At 47.0% G+C, this 24,847-nt stretch overlaps 1 protein-coding gene across 2 annotated transcripts; it reads right to left on the bottom strand.

The window, feature by feature from the left end:
• Positions 1-638: 638 nt before the first annotated feature.
• On the bottom strand, positions 639-23,421 carry Znf746 (zinc finger protein 746). Of its 2 annotated transcripts, none has more exons than XM_028784702.1 (7): positions 23,149-23,421; positions 20,154-20,453; positions 19,963-20,044; positions 19,028-19,141; positions 5,443-5,634; positions 4,713-4,838; positions 639-3,233 (listed from the first exon to the last, which is right to left on the bottom strand). In XM_028784702.1, exons 1-7 carry the CDS (start codon positions 23,170-23,172, stop codon positions 2,128-2,130), a joined length of 1,944 nt encoding a protein of 647 aa, XP_028640535.1. In that variant the 5' UTR covers positions 23,173-23,421; the 3' UTR covers positions 639-2,127. The 2 variants fall into 2 exon arrangements, with proteins under 2 accessions (XP_028640535.1, XP_028640536.1); XM_028784703.1 differs by having other exon boundaries at positions 639-3,230.
• Between the last annotated feature and the right edge of the window lie 1,426 nt (positions 23,422-24,847).

Raw genomic sequence — 24,847 nt, 5'->3', positions numbered from 1 at the left:
CTTCATGAAAAATAGTATGAAGTAGGAGAAAAATAAAAGTTTTAATACATCTTTATTTTTAATTGTCTATCTGTGTGGGAGTGCTTGTGCTTATGACTGCAGGTGTACTCAGAGGCTAGAAGGGTTGTTCTCAGCGTGACACAGGTGCCAAGAATTGAACTTGGGTGCTTTGCAAGAACAGCACATGCTCCTAACTGCTGAGCCATCTCTCCAGCCCCAAAATAGTGTTTTCCTTAACCTTGAAAAATTATGAGCAATCTGATTAGCCCTTGGATGGGAGTGTGGACAGGATACAGCCACAGGTAGTGCCACCTTCTCAGGCAAAGAAGGGATGACTCACACCCATTTTCTTGATATTCCATAGTTTTCTCCAAGAATTTCCTATCTTCTTGAATATCATCTCAAACTAAATTATATAAAGCTTGTTTATAGTCTGTTGGCAAAGAGATTTAGTATGTTCTGATTTTCTCTCCAAAAGCCAGTTTATCTCTAGGAAGCCAAACTTCCCTGAAATCATCCACCCCTTGTTCCTAAGGTGGCCAAGCACTATGGGGAGTTGAGAAATGGCTTCCTGGAGGAGGTGTTTAGAAGCAGCAGGAAAAATGATGCATGTCTAAGAATGGAATCCACAAAACAGCCTTGGTGCTGGTTAGATTTTATTTTAACAGAATGTTTTCTGTTCAATTTGTTTTTCAAAATATCAGTTATATCAATATTAGAAGTGTAAACAGGTACAAAATATACAGTACATAGAAACAATTTTAACTAATCTATTTCTAATAAAAGTATGCAGGAAGGAGCTGAATGGGCACCACGGTCTCTGCCCTCTGCAGGGAGTCATTACCCATTTGGGCAAGAGGACCAGTGGCTACTTTAACAAAATGGGAATGGCTATGTGTAGTGGGGACAGCACTGTTATGACAGAAACTTGGACCTAGCTCTAATTCCACTGTGAAGATACTCCAGGCAGGCCTGAGAGCCATTACCCGGTTACTTGGCAATCCGACTACCTCCTGCATGTCTAATGACATGTAAGCACACACACCGGGACTGGGGGCTGGCCAGCTTGCTGCAGAGGCAGGAGTTCTGCATGTCTTGATGATCCGATCCATGCATGTGGGTCAAATCTTTTAAGAGGACAAGATCTCAAAACCGTTCCTTCCCTAAACCATTGTTCTAGAGAACTGGGTGGGTATCAGCTGCTGCTCTTCCCAGCTCCTAGAACACACAGTACTCATGGAGAGAGGCTGTGTCCCCTTTGAGCCCTTTATTTCCTCTTCTCTAAGAACTGCCTGTCTATCTGCTTTCTAAAGTCATGGCTAATGGTGGAATGAGATGTGAGGTGGAACCAGTGAAACAATTTTGAAAACGAACATACTACACAATGGGCAGCCAACAGAAGCATCATGGGTAATGGAGATAGCCCAAGATGAATGGCCCTGGCTTTCTGTGACTTCATGATCAAGGGCTAAACATCCTTCAGATCTAACACTACTACAGCTCCATATGATCTTCTTAGCCAGGCCCAGGAGTCACTACTACAGTGGAAGTTAACCACCTTGGACAGGTACCACAGATGGCTCAAAACAGGAAAAAGTCAGGCCTCAGAAGGTAAGGGCTGCTTCTAGTAGGGTTCTTACTGCTGAGTGGAAGCTGTCAGTCTAGGCCCCAGCATCCCTGAACAGAACTGGAACTAAACCTGCCATAGGACTGTGTGGTCCATGGCTTAGAGTGCCCTTGCCTGCTTCTCCCACTGCCCATCTTTCCAACACTGGTAAGACAAGGTGAACACACACCTCTGAAAGCCACACCTCAAAAATTAACTAGTTGTTGCTACTCTTTTCCAGCTTTTTCCTCAAGAATTAAAGAGAAAAAAAAAAAACAAAAAAAAATTGGGTAATTAAATTACTTAAGATCCTAGTATGGTGCTCAGTTTCACAGTCGGAATTCTACTTCAAGGTGGAGGCTGCACTGATAGGCCTTCTTTCCAGTGATCAGTTCAGCAACATGGAAATTTGGTTCTCCGCCATGTCTCCCTTTTTGCTTCTGAGCTTTCAGGCCATCCTGCTATCTGCACTCAGGACTGTACATTCGTGGCCTGCAGGGGCCACAGGAAGGTTGGGGCCCTCACAGGTCTCCACCACCATCATTGGGTCCCAGGACACTTAGGCCACAAGTCCAGTCAGTCACAAGGTCTGTGGAGGCCATGGGTCCTTTGGCTGCGGGGCTCTTGAAGGGGTCGGGAGGAGGCGGCAGTGGTGGGAGCGGCTGCCCGTGGGCTGGCGCCTTGGCCACTGCAGGGTGGTTGCGCTGGTGCTTGCGGAGGTGGTCCTTGCGGATGAAGCTCTTCCCACACACTGTGCAGGTGAAGGGCCGCACGCCCGTGTGCGTTCGGTAGTGGTCGATGAGCTTGGAGCGCTCTGTGAAGCGCTTCTCGCACTCGGTGCAGGGGAAGGGCCTCTCACCAGTGTGTAGCATGCGGTGGCGGATGAGGTGTGCAGGGCGGGTGAAGCAGCGGCCACACTCCCCACACCTGAGAGCGCTGCTGTCCCGTGCACTGCTCCCACCTCCGCTGCTGCCTCCGCCACCTCCGCCTCCAGCAGCGGTGGAAGCTGCCCCCGTGGCCGCCCCGTCGGACAGTCCGCAGCTGCGCTGATGTGCACTCAGGCTCACCTGCAGCTGGAAGCTCTTTCCGCAAGTGGCACAGGTGAAGGGCCGGCCTCCGGGTGGTGCTGCCGGGTGCTTCTTCTGCCCGGGTTTGTGGCCGAAGCCTTTTGTCCGGCCGGGGTATTTGCAGGGATCATTGAAGGGTCTTGGGGCCTGGCTGGGGTCCAAGATGGCCTCTCCATTGTCCGGAGATGAGAAAGGGAGCCCCTCGGACACTGTCCTCGGGTTCAGGCCCACTGGAGGTTTACACCGGAAATTCCAGCCCCACCTGACTCCGCCAAAGAGCCAATCCCCAGCAGGTGCCTCCTCCTGTGCTATGGCGGGACTCAGCTCACCTATGTCCCTCTCTGGCCGAGTGGGCTCCCGCAGGCCCAGCACTGGGTCCTGGCTGGGGAAGGAACTGCCTTGACTTTCCCAGGCTCCTTCCTGGACAGGACTGGGGAAGAATCTTGTGGCTTGGCCTGGTGCAAACAAAGTCCCATGAGCCTCCAGGTCGGTGGGATGCACAGGGGTGGCCACCACCTCCTCTTCCTGGACTTCTGTTTTGATAACAATTTTTACATCTGCTGAGAAAGAGAGTAGGACAGAGATCATTCTGGACATTTTTAAAGGACAAAATGGGTCAGACATCTTCATCTGGAAACTCAGCAATTCCTCAGCCCCATGGAGTACCACACTGGAACCTCAATACCATAACTAAAACGAGCGTCCCATCCGGGGTGAGGCTAGCCAAAAGCTTCACCTGGCCTGATGACTTCTTCACAGTAAAAGAAGCCCTCAAATTTGGTCCCCAGATTCTGTTTTCTTTTTCTTTGGCTATTAAAAGTAAATTATGAATTTATTCTAAAAAGATTTCGAGTGCGGTGGTCATGTACTAAAAATAAGGCAGAAGCACAGGCCTGCCCTGAGGTGTCTGGGACTCTTGTCAGCTGTCAGGCACAGTCTTAGCCACGGCTTTCCTGTGAATCCCCAACTTCATGGGGCTGCAAGATTAGCCAGGACAACACGTGGAGAGGTCCCTGGGCATACCATCTGGTACACAATAATTGCAGTTATCTGATGACCAACATGTTAATGAACAAGTAGAACTGTATGACTTTATATAAATGTATTGCAATTTCAACCCCATGGCTTGATAACAGGGCTCTCGGTACTTTAGCATATTCGGTGGTGGTGATAGTAAAAGATGACATTTTTATTAAGGTAACAGATAATTGGCCTTCAAACAAAAAAGAACATGAATTCTAGAATGTGAAAGTTACTCTTCCCAACTCTGACTTCTGCTGTCTTTGGCATTACAGATATCTAGGAAGTGGTTTTAGCTCTCTGTCTGCATCTGTGCCTGGAAGCCACAGGTTGCCTGGGGGGGATGGGGAAGGCCTATCCTCTAAGAAATCAGCTTATTTGAATAGACTGGCTAACTCTACCTGGAAAGAGCGATAGGACAATCTCTTTAAACCATCAGCTGTCAATAAAAAAGCCTATGACCAATGAGCTGAGACAGGAAATAGGAGGTGGGACACTGGCAGGAAGAGAGAGGATTCTGGGAAATAGAGAGGGGTGCGGGATACTCGCGCTGGAACACTGAGGAAAAGGAAGTAAACCAGCCATGTGGCTGAACTCAGGTTGGAATAAAGGGAAGATTTGCCCTGGATTTGGACGCATGAAGCTGAGGTGAGGTAACTAACCATGTGGAAGGCATACAACAGTTTGAATGGGTTAAATCAGTTACAGGCTAGTCGGGGAATGAGCCAAGCATGTGGCCTAGACATTTATTAATAAATTATTAGTCTCACAGTTGTCATTCTGGGAGCAAGAGCTTGGAGAAAAAAAATGGACTTATTGTTTTTACAAGGAACTGTCTGTGAGAACATGGGTATCCTCAAGAAAGGCTGTTCAAGTCTGAGAGTTCTGAAGGAGACAGAGAGTAGGAGGCACAGAGCGCCCTAAGGTTAAGTGCATGCTGGCTGAGAGGATGGGACAAGTCACCAGTAAGAACAGAGCACCCATGCGGGCACCCCTCTCCTCTCCTGGCACTCCTGTACCTTCTGTGGACGCTGCTGTGCTGAGCTTCAATGTCCCATCTGAGCATGCTGAAGAGGGGTGGTGGGGAGGGAGAGCTGCTTGCCAGGAAGTGGGTGGGATGGTGGTTGAAAAGTTGGAATGGACACCTGTAAGGAAGAGAAATTGCAGCCTGTGGGTTAGGGGAAGGACAAGGACATGTGAGAATAGTGAAAACGGAGGGAGGACAGGGCAGGGCAGGGAGACCTGGAAAGCCCCCAGTGGACTATTGTGAATGGCCATGTGCCTTGGTCTCTCTGAAGCCAGTGTCTTTTGTTCCCTTCTCTGAAGCACTGGAAAGTCAGATGTTATAAACTGCTCATCTTTCTCCAAGAAGAGCTGAGCCTATGTCTCAAGGTAGGTTTGAAAAACTCCTTAGGCCAGATTTTCTTCTTTTTTAAAAGACGTATTTTAATTTTATATACATAGGTGTTTTGCTTACATGTATATCTGTGCACCGCATGGATGCGCTGTACCCTCAGAGGTCAGAAAAGGGTGTCAGATCCCCTCTGACAGTTGATAACTGCCATGTGGGTGATAGGAATTGAGCCTGTGTCCTTGAAAGAGTAGCCAATACTCTTAACTACTGAGCCACCTAGAGCCCCCAGGCTATATTTTCTGACCGCTCACAGTTTCTCATTTGCTCTTAGGCACTTTTCCAGCCCTACCCTCAGTCCCTAAACCTCAGTCTGCTCTCCTGCCTCAGTTACTTACCAGAGGTAGCATCTGTGGAGATGTCTCCTGCTCCAGAGTCCAGCTGGCTGAGGCCCCACGGCTCTTCTCCAATATCTGGCTGTCCGGCTGCCCAGGCTTCCACACCCAGAGCCTGCTGCTCCTGCAGCTGGAGCTCTCCTTCTTGCTTGATTTGCATCAGGAGGTCAGGGGCAGGAACTGGGGCTCCAGAGCCTAGGAAAAGGAAAGCACATGAGCCACTCGGCCCTTGGGGCAGCCCTTAGGGTCTGACAGTACAAGGAAGCCATGGTAGTAGATTCCTGGGTTGGTGAGAAGGAAGAACATGCCACCATCTTCAGGGTTAGGGATGGACCAAGGGCACTCCTAGCTGTCCTGGAGTCCTGCTCTCACTTGTATGTAATATAGGAATGCCAGCTCGAACTTAACCCTATCTTAGCCCCTCCATTCTTATATATTCACATGAGTTTAAAAGAAAGAGCCCAGAGGTAAAGGAAGGCAATTCAATTAGCAGATATAGTGAGGAGCTGAGGACGTAATTCGATTGGTAGAGTGCCCATCTAGCTCAAGGGGCCCTTGGTCTAATCCCCAGCACTTCGTAAAACAGGTATGGTGGCATATCCAGGTAATCCCAGCACTTGGGAGGTAGAGCTAGATGGGTCAGAAGTTTAAGATCATCCTTAGCTACAGAAACTTTGAAACCAGCCTGGGATACATCAGGCCCTGTCTTCCTCCCTACCCTCACCCCCCCCCCAAAAAAAGTGTGTGTGTGTGTGTGTGTGTGCGCGCGCGCGTAATCATCAGAATGGACGGTAAATGACCCAGAGAGTTGTTGATACATTAGCAGCAGAGTTGCTCCAGTCACCTCAGTGGGTGTTAACAGTGGCATTGGGAGCTTCTGTTTGGGGTGAATGGCAGATAGACATGAGAGAAATTTCCCCTGGTATTAGCATCTAAAATATTGGGAAAAACACAAAAGCTTTTTGTTTTGTTTTATTTTGTTTTATCTTTTGAGACAGGGTTTCTCTGTATAGCCCTGGCTGTCCTGGAACTCCCTCTGTAGACCAGGTTGGCCTGTAACTCATAGAGATGCACCTGCCTCTGCCTCCTGAGTGCTGGGATTAAACGTGTGCACCACCATTGCCATGCAAAGTATAGCTTTCAAACTAATGAAAAGTAGTAATAGTCTGAAGTGGGGGACTATAAAAAATCATCAAAGGAAGAACGGGATAATGTTAAAGAGACAGGAATAAGACTGACATCCAAGAGAATACAGAGGAGGATCCAAGGGGTGGCCAAAGTCAGCAACCTGTCTGGACCAGCCATACCCTACAGGATGGAGCGATTCACCATAGCTCCAGAAGTGTTCCAGTACCAAAATTAGAAAGGATGAGTAGGGGTGGAGAGATAGATGGCTTAGCACTTCAGAGCACTGGCTGCTCAGAAGATCTACAGCCAGGTTCCATTCCCAGCATCCACATGGTGGCTCACAACCACCTATAGCACTAGTTGCAAGGGATCCAAAATCCTTTTTTGGTTTCTGAGGGCACCAGAGGGCAAACAAGTAGTAAACAGACATGCATGCAAAGAGAACATACATACACATAAAATAAAAAGAGAACAGAAAGCTAAATAGAAACCAGAAATTCCATGTAGGTATGTAGAAAGATACATACATATGTATGTATCCATCTGAGGGCTTACGGGAAGACTGAAATGCAAATTAGAAGCTGGTATCTGGGTGCTAGAGTTAATGAAGATATCAAAATGTGTGAGCTGGAGTGACAGTGGCACATACATGATTTTATAGTTTTGCATGTTTATAGTAGAAAAGACAGGATGAAAATGGGTTAATCAGGTAATGCAAGGTATTACAAAAGAAGCAATACCAACAGCAAAAGCATTTATGTATGTATTTATTTATTTATTTATTTATAGACAGGGTTTTATTGTGTAGCTGTGACTGTCCTGGAACTCACTCTGTAGACCAGGCTAGCCTCAAAACAAAAGCCTTTAAAGAACAGAGGGAAGTTAACACCTGTATTTAGGCCTCTAATTCCTGCTTCTTGGCAGGCAGTGGGAAGGGATCACCACAGCACATAGTTAAGGTCAGCCTGGGCAACAGTCTTAAGACCCTGTTTCAAAATAAGTGGGGGAAAAAAAAAATCCAAAAGGCTGGAGACACAGCTCAGTGGCAGAGCACTTGCCTAGCATGGTGTGAAGTCTGGGTTTAATCACCAGTTTGAGAGAAGGGGTGGAGAGAGATTTGAGAGAGAGAGAGAGAGAGAGAGAGAGAGAGAGAGAGAGAGAGAGAGAGAGAGAGAGGGGGAGGGAGGGAGAGAGGGAGAGATATTGATTTGAGACTGGAATTGATGTATTAGTATAAGAGAAAATAATGCAAAGAACAAAAGATTAGTTTACTGAAAAGAATATGAAGCCAGTTCAGCTCTAATAAAATCCCAGGAGAAGGAGAGAACATCTATAACCAGCCTGAGAAGGAGACAAAAGGAGGAAGTGGCCGTGGATGCAGCTGAGGTGAAGGAGCATGCTGTGATGGGGATTCTAAGTCTGAAATGTCTGAGGCAATGGACAAATTCCTAGAAAAATTACAGCTTCTAAAACTGACCAAAAAAGGAACAGAATACCTAAATAATCTTATAAGTAAAATAAAATAAATCTGTTGTCTAAACCTTCTCACAAAGACTTCACTGGTGTCTTCTGAACACCCAGAGTAGGTCATTCCAACGTTAAGCAGACTCCCTGAGCAAATAATATTAGAAGCCACATAATGGCTTGTGTTTTTAATACTAAAAGCAAGAGAAGGCAGTCTGCAAAAGGAAAATTACAGCCCAACTCAAGAACAAAGACTAACAGTTTTAGAACAAACAACATAATGTATAATGTACACATAGGTCATGACACAGCAAAGTTTATTACAAGACTGCAAGGTTGGCTCAACTTTAGGAAATAATGTAACACTGTATTAGTACTCTAAAAGAAACAAACAAAAACTGTATCATCTTAACAGATGCCAAAGCCAACAACAAATTCATTCTATACAACTGTCCCTCCTGTTGGATGTGGGAAACCCCTAACTACTCAGAACTGTAAGAATTATTTAGTGGCATTCTCAATGTTGAAAGTTCAAAGCAGTTTCTTTGAAATCATGAATAAGCAGAGTGCAGACTATCATGCGTATATCACTAGGGTGTCTATTATTGAGTCTGTATCACTAGGGTTCCTGTTACCATCGCGGTATCATTAGGGTGCACCTTTTCTACTGAAGGATTTTCTGGGACTTCTTAACAGAATAAAGTGAGGAAAAAACAAGTATTAATGAGAATTTTAGTAAGGTTTCTAGATAGAAATGTCAACAAATGCTCTTTTAATACATGACTAGTATTCTGAGGTGCTGATTAACTGCTGTTTTTCATCTGGGTCATGGGTCTTAACCTGAGAAACAAAGGAGGAAAGCCGATGAGGCTGTTATTTTCTTGTGTGATAATTCAGGATTTTGCTTTCTATCATCTGTGGACAAGGACAATTTTTATAATGACCCTAGTCATTATAAAAGTTAGCCGGGGCTGGCCTGGAGCCTGTTCCTAGCAGGGAAGTTGAGGACCTGTCTCTGGAGGTGGCCAGAGGCCCAGGCTCTGTGCTCATCTAGCCCGATCCTTACCTCTGGTACGGTGTGTTACCTCACACTTATCAGAGGCTGGATTGAAAACAGCACCTTCACAGAGTTCCTGCTGAGTGGAAAGAGTGCTTTCTGCCCTACTCTTCATAAATCAGCAATAAACAAAAACTGCCAGTTAAGACAAGACACCATTGAGCACAGCAATTAGAAGAAAAAAAACACAAACAAAAGTACAAAGGAACACAGAAATAAAACTCTGTAAAAAGTAAAGACCTTTTGGGTATAAAATTATGAAACTTCAAAGAGATATTATAGACCGAACAGTGACTGCAGATCATCAAGGATAACATGACCCAATGACAGTGAATACCCTGCAATTTCAAAACCCCATTTATATTTTTCATGGTACTTCATTAGGCAGATAAAATTTTCCCACAACAGTAAAGGAAAAAACCAAAATGCTAGAGGAAGAAAGTACCATGTCCCTTCTGTTGTTCAGCACAAAACCTAATCCTGCTGGGTTAAGGACTTGAACATGTAAAGCATAGCTTATCCCTTTCAGTAGGAAATATAAGACTTTATGATCTGGAGACTTGGAAACATTTCTTAATGGAAGACACAAAACAGTTCACTCATAAAGGGAAAGACTGCGGAATCCAAGTGCAGTGAGCGAGAAGTCTCCGCTTTTCAGTGCAGCACCGAGCACATCGCTCTGTGGTAGAGCACGGCCTAGCATCTGCATGACCCTGGAGTTCTACCTCCAGCATACAAAACAGCCAGCCAACTACCCACAACTAGGGAAGGTATCACCACACATACAAAGATTCATATTAAGACATGTAAAGAACTTACGAATAATTAATAATAAGACATAGAAGAACAGCCCACAAACATAGCACACAGTGCTTCATCTCATGTACATTTGAAACCACTTCCCTCCCACATGATGGTCAGAAATGAAGAGAACCTTTCAGAAGAGGCAGCAGGAGAGGAGGCCTAGGTGCTGCTGGGAACTCACTTCAGCAACACTTTACCATCACCAGTTAAAGTCAAGTCCTGGGTCACTGCCAGGTCTACACTGGAGAAGCCTTTACAAATGTCTAAGAATTTTCACAGCAGCATGTCATTAAAGCAAAACAACCAAACCAAACCAAAATCCACAACTAACCCCAAAAATAACTCACAACTTAGAAAAAATGCAAATACTCCCTAGCAGTAAAAGAAATAAATATAACGTGTTAGTTATAAAACTACAGAGTGAAAAATCATGAAAATGAACAAACTATTGTTTTGGTTTTTGTAATCAACACAGGGGCTCAAGTACCAATGTCAAATGAGAAAAGCAAGCCCCAAAAGGGAATCTTCACTATGGTGCCATTCATAAAAAGTTGAAAACCAGGTAAAACCAAACAATAGTTTTTGGTAATAAACAGAGAAAATAACAATGTAAAGGAAGGCAGGGACCGATCTGCTCAGTTTCTAATTTCTATTTGTTTACAAGAAGGAAAGGCTGGGACTTGGGTTTTGGTGGTGCTCATTTCTCGTGCTGGGTGTTTGACACATGAATGTTGATTTCACTCTAAACACTTCATCAACCTTGTTCCTGAGTATGCTCTTACCATTATGTGTGATACAGAGTAACAGAAAACCATACTCTGTTAAAGAATAAAAGCAACCCTCAATGTTTGATAGTAACACCATCTACAATAAAAACTTCTGGGTAGATGGGATACAGTGTAGCTAGACTTTGCTACTTTGTAGGGTTTTTTTCCCACCCTTTATTCCCATTCCCAATACCCCTTCCCACAGTTTCACCCCATAGGAGAGAGAGAAGGGGGAAGAGAGAGATCTTTGAATCTAATTTCGTGTTTCTTCTTTGAGCACGACTACTAACACACTGCAAAAAACTCCCTGACCCAAGATGACCAATAACTACCAACCTCACCTTTCAGGGCCCTAGCATTCCCCAGAAGTTGTCTAAGTTCTCAAAATTAAAAAATGTCACACAATTGCAGAACGTGTCTACTGTTGGCAAAACCACACCTCTGCTAGAGCATGAGGCAAATCACAGTTGCTGCAGACAGTCTGAAGCAGCTCCATGTCCTCACACTTGGGATTAAAATGAAAATATATTCCCATAATATTTCTGTGTTTTTGAGGAAACCAAAATTCTAGAATTCTCACAATAGAGCACTTACCAACCACCTGTGTTGTGGATTCCCACACAACTGTACAAAAACCATCCAAAACTTTTGGCTAGATACAAGCAGAAGGAAATGTGTATATATATGTATGCATGGTCGAAGTGGAAACTGCTGGTTTCTTTGGAAAGTCATTTATGTCAAATTGATGTTTTGCTGGGGCACACAGGTGAAAGAATATAAGGGGAGGTACTGATACTAAGGTCTCATTCCCTAAATGGTTCTTAAATTTGTCAATAGAGAAGGCTGGGGGGCCAGCTGGTGGGCAGAAGGTACAGGTAGGACTTCCAGGTTCCAGGAGGAAAAGGCAAATGCAAGGAAGGAGAGGATTTTTTTCTGCCATGCTTTGAAACGAGAAGAAAGCAGAAGTCATGTAAGGTCTTGGGGCAGCTAGGGCCTTCAGCCTCCACTACAGGCAGGGGCCGAGGAGGCTGGTGGGGGCTAGCTGATACAGGCCACTAAGTTTAGGATAGGAGGAGAAACACTGATGATAATAGATGAGGGCATGCCTTTCTAGGCAGGAGATTCTGTGTCTAGCAATTGTGCCTAGCCGGCAAGTTCTAAAATAATAAAGCTGTCTATCCTTTATCTGCTGATTCTAGGGCCTCGGGAGTGGGTTGGTGGAGCGGTTGACTCCCGGAGCATAAGGTGGGTAAAGAGAGAGGCCAGGTTGGGGCTGGTGGCAGCCGATGCTGAGCTAAGGATGTGGAGCTAAGCCTCTACACGCAACAAGGATGTTTTGCTAAGGTAGACACATGAAAGAATGTTTTCCTGAAACAGACACAAGTGAAAGGATGTTTTGCTATAGCAAACACATGAAAGGACTCGTGATGAAGGAATATAAACATGACCCCACAGACAGCGGAAGCAGGAGCACTGGTTTCGTTTGTTCCGCCTCACTATTCTCTGCTAACCTTCTCTAGCGACACGCATGGATTAGTTCACCTTACATAGTGTTGTTGAGCTCAACTTGTGATAACGATAGTGAGAGAAACTCACCTGCTCGTGAGGTTCCTGTGGCAGCTTGCTGCTTCACTGGCTTCACCTCAGGCTGGTTGGTGAGCCTGGTAGTGGTTTCTCCAGGATGGAACTCCCCTTGCTGGTTCATGTGTGGTAACTGCCAAGTAGACTGACTGCTATTTGGTGTTTGCTGCTGGACTGAACCGCTGATGTCCTGACAACTCACCCCCCCCCAAAGAACTATTCCTAAACAGGTCTATTTCCTCCATGTCCTACTAACTTTTCTCTTCCACTACCTCTGGTGGGTGGTGGGTGGGCTAGGAGAGGCCGAATACTTATTAAAATAGGTTGAAAAACTGTATGCCCACACACGGCACCAAAGGCAGCACCCTGCCTGATGCATAGCAGGCAGGAGCTCCATCGCTGAGCTACACCCCCATCCAGCCTTTGTGTGTTTGAGACAGGACCTCACTATGGATGATCCTCCTGCCTCTGTCCCCTCAATGTCGTGATTGTAGGTATGCACAGCTATGCCATTAAAACTATATTTTATTAAGGTTATATACACTAAATCACTGATTTACTGGGACAGCCTAAAAATCTTTAATTTTAAAGACTTTTTTAATTATTATTTCTATGGTGTGTGTCTGTGGGTGTGTACGAGTGAGTATTGGTGCCCTTAGACTCTAAGGCTTAAAGGCTAGAAGCACCAGGTCCCCTGGAGCTGGAGTAACAGATGGTTATGAGCTCCCTGACATGGGTGCTGGGAACAGAGCCTGAGTCCTCTGGAAGAGCAGCAAATGGTCTTAACTGCTGGCTCTCTGGCTCCTTTGACGATACTTTGTTTTGGAGACAGTGTCTCACTGGGTAGCCTTGGTTGGCCTGGAACTTGCAATGTAGATCACCAGACTGGCCTCAGACTCGGAGATCTACCTGTCTCTGCCTTCTAAGTGCTGGGATTGTGCTGTGGACAGCTCTGGTGCCGTTTGTATTTTGATGCTAATTAAGCTTCCCTAAGAGTGAATCTGTACTCAGGACTTCATGTGACCCTTCTAGTAAATAGTCACCAATCACTGGGCGACTAGGCCGGACTTCCAGGTAGGACAGAGGACAGTGGAGGAGAAGAAGAGAATAGGAAAGAGGACGGGAGATGAGGTGAAAATGTAGACAGTGGAGACCCCATTTCAGGTGGCAGATCCCTTTGGATCACTACTGGAGGATTTAGCATAGAACGGCTGATAAATTAGGATGCTAGTTGTTACGCCCAGAGATTGAATTACCATTGATTCTGAAGTAAATTTGTGTGGTGTTTTCCTTCACATGGTGGCTCAGCTGGGTTCCAGAGAGAAAGGCACGGTGGCAAAGCATGGGTTTGCAAGAAGGGCATCCCCAAAAGGCCGTGGGAATTTTGAAGCATGGGGCTGGCGTGGTAGTGACCCGCCAGAGGGAACTTAGTGAGTTGAGTTGAGTGGAGAGATTTTGGAGCTCTGAGTCAGAGTCTCCAGGAGATGAGAGCAGGCCGGCCATTCCCTCCTGGGCCTTCCGGCATAGCATGCATGGCAGTTTTTTTAATAGCTCATGCTACAGGATTAAAGCACGCATGCTTTACCATGCCTGGTCCTTTAGAAGATACTTTAAAAGAAAATTCCTAGCCAGGTGGGTGACACATACCTGTAATCCCGAGACTCAAAAGGCAGGGATTCAGATGTCAGGTAACCAAGGAAATGGAAGCTGTTATCTTGACATTGTGTCTATGATGAAAATGTTGCTTTGTGGGTGAACATTTTGAAACTGCAGTTAGGTTATTCCCATTGTATTAAAGCTAAGGGGGAAAAACTTCCCCAATTTGCCACATATGTGAACTGATAAAAGGGTCTGTATTATCCAAGGACCCAGGCTTCAAAATAGTGTTGATGTCATGGTTTTGATCTCTTTAGTAAATTTTTAAAAAAGATCATGGGAAGAAATGCCCTAAAAGGTACTCCACTGTACCATGATTTGGGAGGGAAAAGGTTACCTTTCCCACAAATATGCTACTTACCTCATAAATATTCATAACCTCTTACAAAAACAAATGCAAGATATTTTTCAGATGCCTGCCCCTAGTGCTCTATAAAGTGTACTACGTTTTTGCTTCACTTTGCTAAGTAAGTCATTGCTTAAACTGAGCCCCTCTCCTGAATTCTTTCCTGTAAGACAAGAACCCAAAGCAATTTCCACCCAAGTAACAGCCCCAGCATTTTACAGACAAGGCAGGATTTCAAATGCAAGGCAAGACTGAGCACAGTGAGATGCCATCTCAAAATGAAAGTAAACAGATAGATTTTAGAGGAGGCTGGGGGACACAGCTCAGCAACAGAACACAAGCCCATCATGGAACAAGGCCCTGAGTTTGATCTTCAGGACTGAGAACAAAACAACCAACCTCATAAAATTACAATGCATATGGAAACTCTAAAAGTATATCAGCAGGAAGGATGTCTATTTTACAACATCTTAGCCAAACTGCCAAAGCAGAAAAACCATGTTACACAATTTAAAAAAGAATCTACAAGTCTCTGGGTTTTATTCTTAGTCCTGCCAAAAGGGCTACTCATGAGCTTGTTTTTTTAAGGATAAAAAATCAAAGGGTGTTTGAACAGATGACTCATCATAAAAGTCAGAGCACATGGATACCTGTTACAACTACATAAAACACAAAATTAAGTCTAAAAAAAATTCTTACTCAATCACCTAAGAAACTATCAATAAATGAATCTTTCTGTGGACAAAAGTTATAATGATGGCAATTCTCTATAAATTATATAAAGTAAGTGAATGCAATTCATCCAGGCTCTCAACAGGATTACATCAAGAACTTAGAGATTCCAAAATGCATACCCAAGAGCAAAGATCTGAGAATACTATAGAACAGTTTAAATTGCAAACAGGGCAGGTTTGATACATGAGGTATTAAGGCTGTGAGGCAGCTGGAAAGAGTGGCCTTGGTAGAGACGGACAAATAGCAACAAATAGAACAAAGAGCCTGGGAACAGCCTCATGCATATGCAGAAAACTGGTTTAAGCTGGAGGTGACATTACAAACCAGCCAAGACAGGAGTATTTACTAATAATGTGTTTAGCTAGGGTCTCGTGTACTTTAAGCTGGCCTCCAGTTTTTTAGACATCTATTTTTACTGTGTGTGTGTATGCGTGCCAGTGCCGTCATACACATGTATAGAGGTCAGAGGGAACCTTCGTGAGTTGGTTCTCTCCTACTCCGGTGATTAGTCTTGGTGGTAAGTGCTTTTCGAGAAGGGGCTTTTAGCCATCCCTCCAACTTGCTTTGTAATCAAAGATGATGTTGAGTTTCTGATTTTCATGCCTTCAATCCCCAGTGGGTTAGAGGTGTAGTGGAAAAAATTTAAATTCTCTTTTGTAGCCTATAGAGAAGTTGTGTGTGTGTGTGTGTGTGTGTGTGTGTGTGTGTGTGTGTGTAGAGGACTAGAGAACTTGGGTTTTTGGCTTATAGCTGGATGGATGGAGAAGCCAGGGAGAATGAGGAAGAATGGGTTTCAAAGGGAGGTTACCCCATGGCCTTGGATGTACTGGCCATGGCTATGGGGTGTGGGGAATTCAGGCAGAAGTCAAGGGTAGGACACACAGCTAGACACAGGTACTAAGACTAAGCTGCTATGAAGGAGAAAGGGACTGTGAGGATAAGGGCACACCATTTTAGAAAGGTCTCAGTACTACAGGAAACAGCAAGGGAAGGGTAACAGGGGTGGGGCAGGAATCCCAGGAGAGGGAGGTGTCCTGTGTATCCAAAGACATAACTTCAGGAAGCAGTGCTATGTATGATTGGGTATGTCCTTGGAATCCCTGTGTTGGAAACTTAATCTCTTGATCTCTGTTACTGGTATTAGAGGCAGAGGCTTTGGAAACAATCAGGATTAGATGAAGTCTTGAGGATGGGATCCCCTGTAATAACCTGAGTGGCTCTTTAACAAGGAGAAGACTTGCTGTTCCCAAATGGAATATCCTTTGTTGAGTAGTTCAGGAAGAAGGATCTCACCAGGTATGGTCCCTTGACCTGGACTTTCCAGCCTCCAGGTAGGGTATAGTGACCTAGTCTGTGGTATTCAGTAATAACAGAAAATGGATGACAGTGAGGATGGTTGGTGACAAACTCATAATGAGGAAGAGGCACCCAGGTAAAAGGGATGATTTAGAGAATACATGCTCTCTCTGGAGCCTGAATAGAGGCCAGAGAGGTGAGGCCATCTTGGGAGGGGTCAAGAGAGGGAATGTCTGCTGCCCTTGAGAAGGTAGCATAGGGCAGCAGAGCTTAGGGCCAGGCAGAAAGAATGTCTTTAGAGTGGCTAGGTAAGTGGAGTGACAGGCATGGCTGCAGAGCAGCAGACACACATCAGCCAGAATACGAGTTGGAGGGCCATAAGAATGTTGTTCTGGAACTGCTGTGTAGACCAGGCTGGCCTCAAACTCACACAACTCTGCCTGTCTCTGCCTCCTGAGTGTGGGATCAGAGGCACACACCACTACTGCCTGGCAGATTTATTTTATCTTCTGTGTGTAAATGTTCAGCCCATATATCATGTATGTGTACCACATGTGTACCTGATGCCTGAGGTTGTCAGAAGTGTCAGATCTCTTTCAACTGGAGTTATGGATGGTTCTAAAACACCATGTGGCTACTGGGAACAGAACCTGGGTTCTCTGAAAGAGCAACCCATGCTGTTAACCACTGAGCTGTCTCTCCAGTCCCTGAGAGTATGTTTTTAAAATTAAAAATGGTCTTTTAATACTAAACTCAACTGAAATTCTTGGTTTGTGAGCCCTATATAAACAGGGCTAGGTTTGGCCTAGCAGCCATACTTTGCCAACTTCTGAGCTTGTGAGGGAACTGAGATGATCTGGTGACTACTGGCTGATGAGGAGCTCCCACTAAATGGTCAGGAATAGGAGTGGCTGCAGGTTTGGGTTTGCCACTGGCTGCTGTCTGGGTACAGGTGCAGAGCAGACAGTCAGTTCCTCAGGATTACAGTGTTGTCAAGTAGAGTGAACACAGGGGAGTGAGAGTGTAGTGGCGGCCACAGGGAGAGGAGGATGAGAAGAGTAGGAAGGCTTTGAAGGCTTTGAAGGTCTCATAGACTGAAGACCTGTTGGACCAGAGGTTCTAAAGACTGGAAGAACCAGGAGCAGGAAACATCTGTGGAGTCCATGCTAGAAATGTGGAAGGAATAAGGAAACCGTGACAGTGCCCAGACAGTGAAGGGGGTAAAGCCACCACAGGGATAGAGCAATCTGCAAGAATAGGGAGGGAAAGGAAGACAAGGTGTTCAGAGGTCTAACATATTAGGTCTCAAGACAGGGCTTCCAGAAAGGAGGGTGGGGGGAAGGGTCAGTGATGAGGAGCAAGGATACCTGACTTTTTGAAAGCCCAATGTCAAAGGGATATAGGACAGAGGACAGAATAGCTGCTGGGCAGCAGCACTTGGGAAGAGCCAAGGCTTAGCCTGAGCAGGACAGATTGGAGGACACTGGATGTACTGCTGTGTATGGTGGGTCCTATAAAGCACCACGGAGATCATAGGAGGCGGAGAGAGGAGGCCTGACAAAGGCATGGGCCAACTTAATCACAAGTGAAAGGAGGACAGGGACCCCAGAGGACTGGACTGAGAAGGGGAGAGCAGCCTGCTGACAGGTTCTGATGGACAATGGAGAGTGAGGGATAGCAACGAGCCGTTTCTTGGTCCTTACTGGTTCATGTTACAAACATTGAGAAATAAAACCAGATACCAGTAACCTCTCACCCTTGGCTTTGGAAGTCAAGGCCACATGTGTCCCCCATCTCTTCCAGGAACAGAACTCAATAGACACCTTTCCACCATCCAGCTAGCCCACTTTTCATTTTTGTTTTGTTTTTTTGTTTTTTTTTTTTTCGAGACAGGGTTTCTCTGTGTAGTCCTGGCTGTCCTGGAACTCACTTTGTAGACCAGGCTGGCCTCGAACTCAGAAATCTGCCTGCCTCTACCTCCCAAGTGCTGGGATTAAAGGTGTGCGCCACCATCGCCCAGCCCCACTTTTCTTGGTACCAACAAGACTCTCAAAATGCATCGCTCAACTACACTGTTGAGTGAATGAAAACTGGCCATGTGCTCAGCTATGGATTTGTCTCTGCCCTTACCTGACTGAGACGAAGCCTAACTTACATGATGTATACATGTACAACACATAGGCGTTAACCCACAGGAAGTCTGAGTGATAGTGTCAAGGACATAAACCCAAGGACAGGCAAGGGAGGACACAGGTTGAATGGAGACCAAAGGACCCAGCAAGGTCTTCCCTGTGGCCTTCCAGCATTCCATCTTTCCTAAACATGTAGAGGTGTTGACTGGCTCCAGGGAAATCTGAGACACTGTGTTCTGTATTTGCATTCAGCTGAAGTAAATGCCTGATTCCCATTACACTGGTCGATACTGCTTGCCAATGGGTTCTGAAACTCCCAGTGTGTTTAAGATTGGATGACTCCTTGCACAGTTCTGAATAAGCTTGTCTTTAACTCTATCTCATTCCCTCTTCTCTCATCCTCTAAGTCTATGCTGCTTCTGGCTTTGCTATCAATGTCCAGGACGGAAATTACTAGTTTCTACAACACAGCTGAGTAACTCAGAGTTATGACTCAACCATGAAAGATTTAGACTTGAAACTTTCTGTCTCTCTAGAAAGAAGTCACACCTCCCCCAGACCTTTACTCTTATGTGTTCATGTGGTCACTTGGTGTGTCCTTGACCTTTTCCCAACCCTTCACCTGGACTTGGGTCCACAGGAACCTCCGGGACCTTGGGGCCAGTGCGACGCCAGGTGCATGGCTCCTTGCCTTGTTCAATCTGGGAGAGGACCTCCGGTTTGGAGATGGCATAGTCTGAGGAAAGACAGGAGGTTAATCTTGACACATTCTCATCAGAGCTGGGATAGGCATTTGTAAAATCACTAACAGCCTAGAAACTAAATTTCTTGATTGGTGCAGAACAGCAGTTCTCAAAGGTAGGCATTCTGCTCAAAGTCTTTGAACAGTCTTGTGTAGAGTCCAGAGGGTGGGAAAGGTGCCACTGCCCATTCAACAATGCAAGTGAAAGACTCCACCCCACTAGTCATCTGTCCGCAGAGCTTGGACAAGGCCACAGTAAGCAGCAGCATGTCAACAAAGCAGCATCCCACCAAATACTCTTGGCCAGGAAGGAATTCTAAGAAGAGGGTCTTTCAGAATAGTACCTCCAGAGGCAGGGGCAGCAGGGCTTTGGGGCAGAGACAGAACATCTGTTTTGAGAGGCAAGGCGGACTCTATTCTCAACAGACCCTGTGCTATGTTACATAAAAGCCACCCAATCCATGGTAAGAGAACAATTCCCCTGCTACAGTGGAGTTGATTAAAAATGCACGGCAGAGCTGCCAGCACCCCTGAACTCCAGTCTCAGCCAAAACGGAAGTGTCCATACTCTGGGCCTAGTGAGGACAGAGGTCACTGCTTTCCTTGGTCTGTTACTCTTGTCAAGCAGAAGGGCATATCTGACTCTTTACCTCCCAACATGAGGAAGGAAGATGGGAAGGTGGGGGAAGAGGAGTCTTCTTGCTCAGATTACCTAGGGAGGATCTGCACACCACTGACATGAGAACAACCATATCACAAAGAGAGTTCTGGGAACTTGTAAAATCCCACCTCACAGAGGGGTGTGTTAGGCTTACCCAGGGAGACCAGTGTCTCGTAGTTGCCCCTCATCACATGCTTGTAGAGCTCCTTCTGCCAGTCCTCCAGCTTACCCCACTCCTGATCAGAAAAATACATAGCCACATCATCAAAGGTCAGAGGCACATGAAACCAGTGTCACACTGGTATGGACCCTCAGGTTCACCACCCCAGGGCTCCCAAAAGCTACCTTGGGGACCTCGCCCTTGCTGCCAGGGGGCAGCCGGAGGATCCAGAAGTTCCGGTTGCGCAGCAGGTTCTCCACGTTCTCCAGCCGCCGCTGCAGAAGCCCGTACTCCTGCAGCAGGGTCCCCAGCACGGCCCACTTGCCCTCCAGCTGGTTGCTGAACTCCACGGCTGTCTTCTCACAGTCAGCCAGCTTCTTCTCTGCCATCCCAGTTCGACCTTCTAGAGAAAGCAGTCGAGCAGCCTGTGATTCAATCTTCCTCTCCATAGCCTGAATTGTAGCTGCCATTGTCCATGGAGAAATCTTTGAGAAAGAAGAGAAACCAACATCATTCTTTGCACTGCTGCAGGGAGTCCTCAAGACCCTAGCCATAGGGGAGCCAAGCTGGGGGTGGGGGGCCCACGGATATGGGAAGTATCCTACATCATGCAGCAGATCCTGCCTTAACGACAGCCTCTGTGGGTATAACAGAACTAGCCAGAGTCTGGCAGGTGCCCTGCCTCAGGACCGCAGAGCACATTGTGTAGATCCTATCTTGGTGCTTTCCACCTCAGTCAGTCATTTCCTGTATGTTGCTGCACTAAGCATCTCTTCTGGTGGACACTGTGTCTTTTCACGGCACAGTGCTAAACACATGGTAAACACACAGTGCGATTTTGCAGAATAAACAGTGACTTAGCATTGCTGAGGTGTTTAGTGGATAAACGATACACTGCAGATTTACGAGGGCCCAGCCTGCACGCCTGTCACAATCGCACAGGAACTGCATGATGATGACCCAGCAAAAACCCAGCAGCTTCGACTGAGAGGCACAAACGAGGGGGTTACTCAACTGCTTTTTAAAAAAGCATCTCATGTTCCCACTTAGCTCAATGGCTAGCTCCCCTTCTAGGACAGTCTGATTTGGTCCTTTAATTGCTCCACCCTCATGAGCTAAAATTACCATTACTGCCAATTTTAACCAATTGAAGAACTGAATATTTTGCTTGCTTTTGTGAAGTCTCACATAGCCTTGGCTGACATAGAACTTGCTAGGTAGCATAGGATGGCCTTGAACCCTTGATTTCTCCTGCCTTCACTACCCAAGTTCTGGGGTGACAAGTGAGTTACTATGCCTGGTATGAAGAGCTGGACTCTTTATACCACCTGAACTTCCTGTAAGGTAAGACTCATTCTCAGACATGAGTTGTCCTGAGATCAGGGATGAACTAGTGAGGAGGGCAGGTAGACAGTCATTCTTTTCACGTGTGCGACAACAATCACAAGACTGATGCGTCCCTGTCGTTGGGAGTGGCAGAGACCTTAGTGACTACCCATGGGGGATAAAGGACACACGTGGGTCGGGAGGGGAGGAGTTCCTCCATGTATATCTGAGGTGCAACTCTCAGGATAGATTGGTGATCCTGGCATGGGCACCCTTTCTGGTTAGTGCCTGAAGAAAGATGTTTCTTATATTCTAGAATATTCTTGAACAAAAAAGGTTGGTGACTATTTGCAAAAAAACAAGTTCTAGAAACTAGTGTGGCCTCATCTGTGTTGTTGACAACCAGCAAGTGGGAAGACATGAGAAAATGGGGTCAAGAGAGCTTGACCAGGGGCGGAAATCTTGCCTGGGTGGTGCTCAAGAGTTTCTCAAGCTGTACAGAGGACGGACACTGGGTCTGACTGGGGACGTTCAGTGAGTCTCAGAAGATGGCAGAACTGTTAGCGGGAACACCTCTGGTGTCTGGAGGACACCTCTGGTCTCTAACTCTTTAGCACCAGCCCTGACTGGGATTACCCCAGACTCTAAGAGGATTTCAGATGTATCCTTGTACTTTGCCACCCATTTCCTTTGCTGCAATCTCTGTGTTACACAAAAAGACATCTGCAAACATCTATCTTGTTGATGTCATTCTTGTTTAACGTCTTTTTTTAATAGGGTCCATGGGTCTTTGAACTGTCTAGTTGGAAGTACGGGTAGTGCTCTGCTGAACCCTAGCCCCTTGCTAATTTAAAGGGAAGGTGAGATAGCCAAATGACAAACAGCCAGGGAAACCAAAACTCTGAGCTAGAGAGGAGCCCCTGGTCTAAGAGGATGCCAAATCCTTCAACTCTTTCTTACCCACATGACAAAGTCCAGGCCGTCCCAGCCCCTTCCAACTCTGCACTCTCCTATCCAAAACCGTATCTCCAGGCTTGTGGACCAGTCTTGCACTATCTTGTGTCTGGACCTTTGCCTCTCGTTGCCCAAGCCGTAGAAACCCTAGCTAACTCAACTCACAGAAGCACAGATTACCTGGCCAGGCAGGAGAAGCACCAGAGTCTGCTAAGCACCTGCATTCGAACCTCGTTTCCACCAGGTTGCTACGACCTCTTTCTGTTCGACCATATGGCTACTCGTGTACCTGGACTGCTTTCCTTATTACAGTCATCGGACTGTGAGCACTGTCTTCCCACTTTTCTCGCTGAGATTCTTGGCAAGTTAACTTCGTTGGGCCTTCAGCTTTTCTTTTGTACGAAATAATAACTATAATAGTTACTACCCCACGGGTTTGTAGTGCAGACAAAAATCCTGCCTAAACCGGGCTGAGTGCAGCGCTAGCCTGGCTGGACAAATACAAGCAGTCCTCGCGTGCCGCCCGGGGAGGGTTGGGCACACAGTGGGTGCTCACTGTCTATGGAATCGACGTCGGACACCTCCCAGGTGCCACCAGGCCGCTGGGGGGAGCTGGGGGAGGGAAGCACCGGCCCGGAGCTGAGGAAGGAGCCCGGCCCGGGGGCGCGCAGACCGGGAACTTGGCGCGGGTCGGCCTCCTGGGCTCGGACGGCCGTTCCCTGCGCTCGGCTCCACCCGGTCCGGTAGGCCCCGGCGGACCTCGCGGCCGCTCGCCGCAGCCACAGGACCCGCAGGCCCGGTCTGGCCCGGAAGCCCTCCTGGGGCCTGCAGCACAGTGTGCTGGGCCCCGGCCTTCCGGGGCCCGAGGCCGCGCGGGCCAAGCGCGCGGGCCGCCCTTACCGGAGCCGCGGCCGCCTCGGCCATGGCCCTGCGCTGTCCTGCCCGGCGCGGAGGAAGTCGACGCCGCGGCGCGCGGCCCCACGCAGGCCCGGCCGCCGGGTCCTCTCCGCCGGCAGCGCCGCCCGGGCCCGCCGCTACCTTCCCCGCCGCGCTCCTCGCAGGCCGGCCTGCTGCCGCTCCGCCCGCAGCCGCACCGCCGCCGTCAGCGCCCGGCCGCTCCACACTGCATCCTGGGAGCCGGCGCCGCGGCCAGGCCGACGAAGGCCCGTGAGGCTTCCTGGAGGCAGCGCGGCGGCACAGCTCCACCTGCAGCTCGAGCGGCGAACGGCAGCCCCGGCACCCGCCTGCCGCCGCGCCTGGCCCCGCCCTCCTCACGAGGCTCCGCCTCGGCCCGACCACGCCCCTCGTGTCGCCACGCCCCCTGCGGCGTCTGTGCTCACCAGAAGTGTGCAACGCAGTAGTGGCCACCTGGTTTGGCGGTATAAAACTTAGGGGTACGGCCTCGGCAGGCAGTGCGCACCCCTGGCACGGCCACTTCCTCAGCTGGCCAGCTGTAGCACGCCTGTCTTTGTCTTGAAATGGAATGACTACTTCCAGCAACAGTCACAGTAGGCTCTCTGTAGGATTATCTGTGTGTTATAATAAACATTTCAGTGACATGAAAAATGTGGGATTTTTCTATAATGTGTATTATAATAAACATTTTAATGACATGAAAAATGGGCTAAAATAACATCATTTAATTTTTTTTTTTTTTTTTGAACAGAGCTGGAGGTATAGCTCAGCGGCTAAAAGCACTTGCTGTTCTTGGAGAGGGCTGGGTTTCAGTTCCCAGTGTCTCACAACAGGCTGTAAATAGTTTCTGCATATCCAATGCCCTCTTGGGATATACCTGGGTACCAGGCAAACATGGAAAGGTGTTGATATAACGAGAGTAGTCCGGAACTATTCCATTTTGGCGTTAAAATGTGTATATAACAGGATGTATGTTATGTGTATTATTCATGTTCATATAAAAGGTCAAAATTTAGGTAGGCTTGGAAGCATGTACATTGACGCAGTGTCGGTAGCTTTATGCTAATAGACCACAGACTGTTTGGGGGCATTTCCTAATTTTTTTCAATTCATATTTTTGTTTTGTAACAACAAGGGAAGGAAGAAAAAAGTCAAAATGTAAAATTTCTCCAGAAGCCTGGTGTGGAGCCCCCATGTGGCAAAGAAGATGTATTGCCTTTCAGAATTGCCTCTGTGCCACCTCCAAGCAGGAACCTGCAAGACCTGGACCTGTGCCGGAGATCTTTTTGTTGTTGTCGTTTGTTATTTATTTTATGACTTACTTTTTTATTTTGTATATGCATGCATATGTATGCACATATCTGTGCGCATGTGCAGGAGGTCAGGGGTCTCCTAGGGTTCTGGGGAGCAACCTGGGAACTGAAGTTTTGTTCTTACTCTTAATCACTGACCCTCTTTCCCCAGCTCCCTGACTGCTATAGTTATTTGAGAGAAGGGAGTATTAATTGAAAAAAAATGCCTCCATGGCCTTGCCATCAGCACCGACCTTCAGGTTTCTGCCCTGCTTGAGTTCCTGAACTGGCTTCCTTCAGTGGTGAACAGAGATGTGGAAAGTGCAAGAATAAACCCATTCTTCCCTGAGCTTTCCTCGTGGTGCATTAATTTGCGGCAAGAGAAGCCCTAA

This window comes from Grammomys surdaster, unplaced genomic scaffold (assembly GCF_004785775.1).
Source record: "Grammomys surdaster isolate TR1022 unplaced genomic scaffold, NIH_TR_1.0 124726, whole genome shotgun sequence".
Lineage (NCBI taxonomy): Eukaryota > Metazoa > Chordata > Mammalia > Rodentia > Muridae > Grammomys > Grammomys surdaster.
This window is presented reverse-complemented; position numbering and strand designations above follow the sequence as displayed.